Consider the following 6,738-nt stretch of genomic DNA (forward strand, 5'->3'; position numbering starts at 1 on the left):
TCCAGTAAATTAACTGATTATATAACTTAAATATAAAAGTTCACTTTCACACTGGAAAGTGTCTTTAGGTGCATGCAGCCCACAAGAGATAAAGAGTGTGGACAGAGGACGGGAGCAGGAGGGAAAGCCTCACTTGACCAATGGGAGCCGCCGGGGCTGAACATTCTTGGATTTTAAGGAATAAACACCAATATTACACATTCATTCAACAGATTACTTATTGGTCATTGGAAATGTGGCAGCCATTTTTCTAGGTACCAGAAATAGTTCAGTGAACAAACAAATTCCCTGACCTCCTTAAAGTTATATTTTAATGGAGTAAGACAGGAAATGGAGAATACGATCAGGAAATTAGGAATTATCTTCCAAACAGAGAAGTACGATGGAAATATACATACTTGCATATACATTTGTGTACATTACATTGGGGCTGCAGCTGAGGAAGCTTCTGGTGTGGAAGGAGCACTTTTGAAGGCCATTTTCTGGTGAGTCCTCAGGTGGCGGTGATAGGTGGATGACTGGCGGTAGCTTCTCCGGCAAAGGGAACACGCGTAGGGCTTCTCTCCCGTGTGGATTCTCTCATGAGCCTGGAGGTTGGTTTTGTGGCTGAAGGACTTTTCACACGTGCTGCACGTGAAAGGCTTCTTTTTTACATGAATCATCTGGTGCACGTGTAGGTCTGATGCTTGGAAGAAGCCTTTGTTACACTCGGCACAAATAAATGTCCTCTCATTATTGTGTCTTCTCTGATGGGCTTTTAGCTGAGAGAAATACCTAAAGATCTTGGGACACTTTTCACATCTATGTGGCTTGGGGGCTTCATGGGATCTTTCTTGGAGTCCCTCACATGTGGAGATTCCCTCATTCTGGTGGGTAGGAACAGGCTCAGGGGTGACCCTGACTGGCTGAGAGAGAAACCCTGGTCCCACCTCCATAAGGATATCTTGATAAGGGGGTCCTTTTGGACACCCCTCCTGGGACCTGGAGATAGCTAGACCTGCTCTTCCAGGGCTGACTGGATTCTTCAAAGAAACACTGTCGTCTTCAGGCCTAGGATAGCCCTCTTTCTGGATAATGAGTAGGGAAGGGATTTCATTGCCTTGACTAGTAATACCGTCATTTACTTGGTCAATGTTGCCACCATTTTCTTTATCTTCATCTCCTGTGAGGGCAAAAATGTGACTCAATGAAGTTGTAGCCAGGAAGAAGTCCACATAGAACATTCCTCCGGTACCTTGGCCTGCCCCACTCACCTCGTCCCGTTGCCAGGGAAGTATCCTGGGGAGTACAGGACGGTGTCCCCATGTTCTCTCCTGTTGGGGTTCCTGGTGACAACTGTTTGGCGAGATGAACAATGACTTCTCTTAAGGGCATATTCTCAGAAAAGAGGGCTTCCTGTCCCTGCATGTGGACGTGGACCTGTTACAAAAACAAAAACAAAAAAAAAAACCAATGATCACTGTTATATAATGTTCATTAGTATGTCTTCCCTAATGAAAAAGATGAATACTAAGGCTTTCCGTGGGAAGAGGCAGCTCTTGTCAAGGCATTTCTCCTCACCTTTGAGGTTTTTTCCCAACTGATAACTTCTCAGTGAGTTCCTACCACCTCATCAATAAAATGCAATTAAATAAATTAATATATTGGTTCCTATATGTCCCACAAGGAATGACTGTAACACTTTTTATTTTTGCTCACATAGGTTGGTAAAGATTCCCCTTGGTGAGGAAGAGTGTGATCTGACTAATAACTGGGTCTACAATAACTTTCTTCTCTACTTCCAGCTGTCGTCTACTACTTATTCCTTACTCTTTTTGGACCCTCACTCCAGGGGGAAGAACTTTGTACTCACTAAGCCAGGTGGCTTCATGCAACCATCACTCAGACCTTCCATGAATTTCTCCAGGTTTCTGCCACCTGATTCCCACTTCTCCTTCAATGTAGACCGATCACTGCAGTGTCGATTGATCATAAACTGTTCCAGGACCACTTGAAAAATAATTTCATCTTTGCTGTGTTTTTCTGGCTGCAGCCACAAGTAAAATGATTTATAGAGTCTTTGCAGTTCCTGCTTTGCAAATGAGTTGTTGCCATTTTGAAATAAGTTGTGCTGGGTGTCCTGGAGCTCAGAGATCTCCTCTGCCTTTTGGAGAGCAGGTCCTTGGCTGGGTTTAAAGTCTTTATTTCCTGATCCAAGGTTATCCATGGATGGGTCACACAGAAATGAGGTTCTGAAATCTAAATCCATTCTTAGTAATATTTATCAGAGACTCAACTTTCTGGATTCAGTTTGTGAAGTCCTGTGTTTCTGGAGATCTGTTTCAAGACAAAATCGGGACATCTATAATATTTGATACATTTTCTCATCTTATTTTGCTAGTTAGCTAGTTAGCTAACAGTCAAATGTTACATAGTGGCGGATGTTTAAAAACCGCAAGCTATAAATAGAAGAGATATATATTTAATCACATCACTGGCATAATTTTAACAAAAAAAGTATAAATTTCAGGCCCATATCACTTCATAGGTGAATTTTGAGACATTTAAGAAAGAAATAATGCTAGTCTTACCAAAATCATAGAAAAAGACACTTCTCTTTTAGTTAATGAAGTTAATTAACCTTGCTGATAATAAAATCTTACAAGTACATTAAAGAAAGAAACACTACCGGCCAATAATTCTCTTGAGCATAGATGCAAAAATCCTTAATATCTGCAAATCAAACTCAGTCATATATAAGGAAAATAATATATCACGAATTGGTGGATTTTAGCTTTTATATACAATTTGGGTTAAATCTCAAAAAGGAATGTAATTTATCACACTATTGAATTTACAGAATATGCTATCATCTTAGCAGTAGATACATTAAACAAGTAATAAAAGTCAGCACTCAATCCTGAGAAAGATATTTAGTACACTAGGAGTAGAAGAGAACTTCCATTGTGTGATAAACCATTTACAACATAACTGCAGCAAAAATTATTCTTAAAAGTTTTGCCCTTGAGATTGAGAAATAGAAGCCCATTATTAACTCTTTGTAACATTTGACTGGTACCTAATCAGTGAAATAAGATCAGACAACATCAGCTATTATAGATGGCCTGATTTTATTTGAAGAAAAATCCAAAATATTCTAGGAATAGTAGACTAGGTGAATTTAGCAAGGTTCCCAATACAAGGCCGATATTCCAAAAATAAATTTCTATTAATAAGACAGCAGATAAAATTAAAGTAAAAATTTTATCACTTCAACGACCAACATCAAACACCTATGAACATATGTAATGAAAGATATTTAAAACCTCTACACACATACTACAAAATAATATTGAGAAGGAAAAGTCATATTTATGGATTGGTTGAAGGACTCATTATAGAAAATGTCACTTCTCTCCAAATTGATTTATATATTCAATACAATTCCAAGGAAAATCCAAAATATGTTGTGTGTGTGTGTATGTGTGTGTGTGTGCATGTGAGAGAGAGAGAGAGAGAGAGAGAGAGAGAGAGAGAGAGAGAGAAACTGACAAAGCAATTCTAAAATGACATGGACACCAACAGGCAAAAATTTAATATATCAGCAACTTATTTCTGAAGGATAAATTTGGAGGATTTACACAACCAAATAACATTTTATTATGAGACTATAATAGTTAAGATGGTGGCATAGTGGCACAAAGATATACAGATAAAAAGTAACAGAACAGGGGCGCCTGGGTGGCTCAGTTGGTTAAGCTTCTGACTTCGGCTCAGGTCATGATCTCACAGTTCATGGGTTTGAGCCCCGCACTGGGTTCTGGGCTGACAGCTCAGAGCCTGGAGCCCGATTCAGATTCTGTGTCTCCCTCTCTCTCTGTCCCTCCCCTGCTCGCACTCTGTCTCTTTCAAAAAAATGCTAAAAAAAAATTTTTTTAAAGTAATAGAATAGTGTCCAATACTGAGATGTATTCAGTTACTTGATTTGTGAAAAATGACACTGACGTGATAATAATTACGTGAGGGCCATGATCTAGTATAAAGCATGTTCTTTCAATTATTGTTAGACAATAAGGTATTAGAAAAAGTAAAGAAGGTGAATAAAATGAGATAGGTTGAGGAGTGGGGGAGCCAAGATGGCAAAGTAGGAGGAGGATCTTATCAAATCATTCTGAATACCCAAGAGATTGACCTGAGGACTGCAAGAACAAACTGCACAACTAGAGGGAGAGAGGAGGCCACATCAGGAAGTAGGAAGTACAGAGAGGTGGTTTCCCGGTCACGGAGAAAGAGGAGAGGAAAGAGTGGAGTGCACATGCACAAGGACAACACTTCCCCAAAGCTGTTTTGGCTGGGAATGTGGGAGGGGCTGATTTTTGTGTTTTTGCAACCAGCGGGGCTCGAAGGCTGGCGTTTTAGAGGTCTGTGGGCTTGGCTGGGATAGAGATCTGAGGGCGCTGCCCTACTCCTGGAGAGAAGGCAGGCATCCTGGGGCCCATCCATGAGAGATGGCATTCCCAGAGATCCCTCTCTGGGGACAAAAGAGCTGGCAGGCACCATTTCCCTCCCCTGCCCCTCAGCATAGGCGCAGAGACACCTGCTGAGGGTGACTAACCTGGACACTGGCTGTCTAGCCTGCTTTGCTCCAAATTCTACATAGCAGCACTCTGCTGCGCCTGTCCTCCATCAAGCCTCCCTCAGTCCCCACATGGCAAGACCCTCCCCTCAAAGACCAGCACAGGACCCCGCCATACCAGGTCGCTAAAGTCTGGAGTTTTAAAAGTCAGCAGGCTTGGCTGGGATAGAGCCCGAAGTGCACTGCGCGGCCCCAGGCAGGCAAGCAACCTTGAGACTGACGGTATGAAAACATCAATCTGAAAAACGACTGGGATGCATGAAGGGAAATTATTCACCCTTCTGGGAGTGCTTCCTAAAAAGAGCAGCAAACGCGGAGACCCCTCTCCAGGGACAAAGGAACTGGCCCATTTCCCTCCCCTGCCCCTCAGCATAAGCCAACTTCAGAAACCCAGACAATGCTGACACTGGCTGCCTAACATACTTCCATCACGTCCTGCCCCACTGTGCTCTGCCTGCATTGGCCTTCTCAGGCAAGTGGGCCTCAGGGCCAGCCAAGTGGGCCCCTTCCCCAGAAGACCAGCAGAAACCCCCTGCCCACACCATGATTCCCAACCAGAAAGTTCTGCAAGGCTTCAGTTCTAGTGGAAGTAGCATCAGGTCTCATTTAACAATCAGACCAGAACACACCTAATTAAAACTCCCCCACACTCTGGCCAAGGGCCAAACACTGCCCACCGCAGGCAAGGAGAGCATCTGCAGATGACTGGACTGAAGGACGGAGCAGCCAAAACACAGCAGCAGAGTGCACACACACACCAGGGACACTCTTTGAAGCGTCAGCCCCTGGACACCAAACAGCCTCTTTATCATAAAGCTATTACTCTCAGGACCAGAAAACAAAACAGGCTTTTCTAACACACAGAGACAGAGACATAGACAAAATGTCCAAGATGAAGTAATTCATCCCAAATGAAATAAGAAAAGCCCATGGCCAGACATCTAATTGAAACAGATATAAGTAATATGCCTGATGGAGAATTTAAAGCAGCAAACACAAGGATACTTGCTAGGCACGAGAAAAGAATGGAAGACTTCAGGGAAGCCCTTACCACAGTGATAAAAGTTAAAAACCAGAAATTAAAGGGGTGCCTGGGTGGCTCAGTCGGTTAAGCGTCTGACTTCAGCTCAGGTCATGATCTCGTGGTTTGTGCACGGTTTGTGAGTTCAAGCCCCACATCCGGCTCTGTGCTGACAGCTCAGAGCCTGGAGCCTGCTTCAGATTCTGTGTCTCTCCATCTCTTGGCCGGTCCCCTGCTCATGCTCTGTGTCTGTCTCTCAATAATAAATAAACGTTTAAAAAAAAAAAACAGAAATGAAAAACACAGTAACAGATTTGAAACAATCTAGATGTAATGACCACAAGAATGGAAGAACCAGAGGGAAAAGTAATATAGAAGATAGAATAATGAAAAATAATGAAACAGTACAAAAGAGAAGAACTACAGATCACTAGAATAGACTTAGGGAACTCAGTGATTCCATCAAACGTAGTAACATTCATATCATAGGAGTCCCAACGAAGAGAGAGAAAAGGAGGCAAGAGGTTTGCGTGAGGAAATAATAGCTTAAAAATTCCCTAATCTGGGAAAGGAAACAGACATCCAGATCCATGAGAACTTGCATCAAAATCAACAAAAGCAGGCCAACAGCAACACATGTCGTAATTAAATTTGCAAAATACGGCAATAAAGAAAAAAATCCTTAACGCAGCAAGACAAAAGGAGTCTAACTCACAAGGGAAGACCTATAAGGCCACCTGCAGATCTCTCCATAGAAACTTGGCAAACCAGAAGGCAGTGGTAGTGTATATTCAATGTACTGAATGGGAAAATTATGCAGCCAAGAATACTCCATTCAGCAAGGCTATCATTCAAAATAGAAGGAGAGATAAACAGTTTCCCAGACAAATAAAAACTAAAGGAGTTCATGACCACTAAACCAGTCCTGCAAGAAATATTAAAGGGGACTCCGTGAGTGGGAAAGATCAAAAGTGACAAAGACTAGAAAGGAACAGGGAAAATCTCCAGAAACTGAGAAAAAGTAATAAAATGGCACTAAATACATATCAACAATTATTCGGAATGTAAATGGACTAAATGCTCCAAATCAAATGACAAAAGG

The 6,738-nt window shown here is 42.1% G+C and overlaps 1 protein-coding gene across 1 annotated transcript; it reads right to left on the bottom strand.

Annotated features, from left to right (window-relative positions):
- Window positions 1-294: 294 nt before the first annotated feature.
- On the bottom strand, window positions 295-2,314 carry LOC122495153 (zinc finger and SCAN domain-containing protein 4-like). Its single transcript, XM_043600936.1, has 3 exons — window positions 1,853-2,314; window positions 1,254-1,419; window positions 295-1,162 (listed from the first exon to the last, which is right to left on the bottom strand). Exons 1-3 carry the CDS (start codon window positions 2,246-2,248, stop codon window positions 420-422), a joined length of 1,305 nt encoding a protein of 434 aa, XP_043456871.1. The 5' UTR covers window positions 2,249-2,314; the 3' UTR covers window positions 295-419.
- Between the last annotated feature and the right edge of the window lie 4,424 nt (window positions 2,315-6,738).

The sequence above is a fragment of the Prionailurus bengalensis genome, chromosome E2 (assembly GCF_016509475.1).
Source record: "Prionailurus bengalensis isolate Pbe53 chromosome E2, Fcat_Pben_1.1_paternal_pri, whole genome shotgun sequence".
NCBI lineage: Eukaryota > Metazoa > Chordata > Mammalia > Carnivora > Felidae > Prionailurus > Prionailurus bengalensis.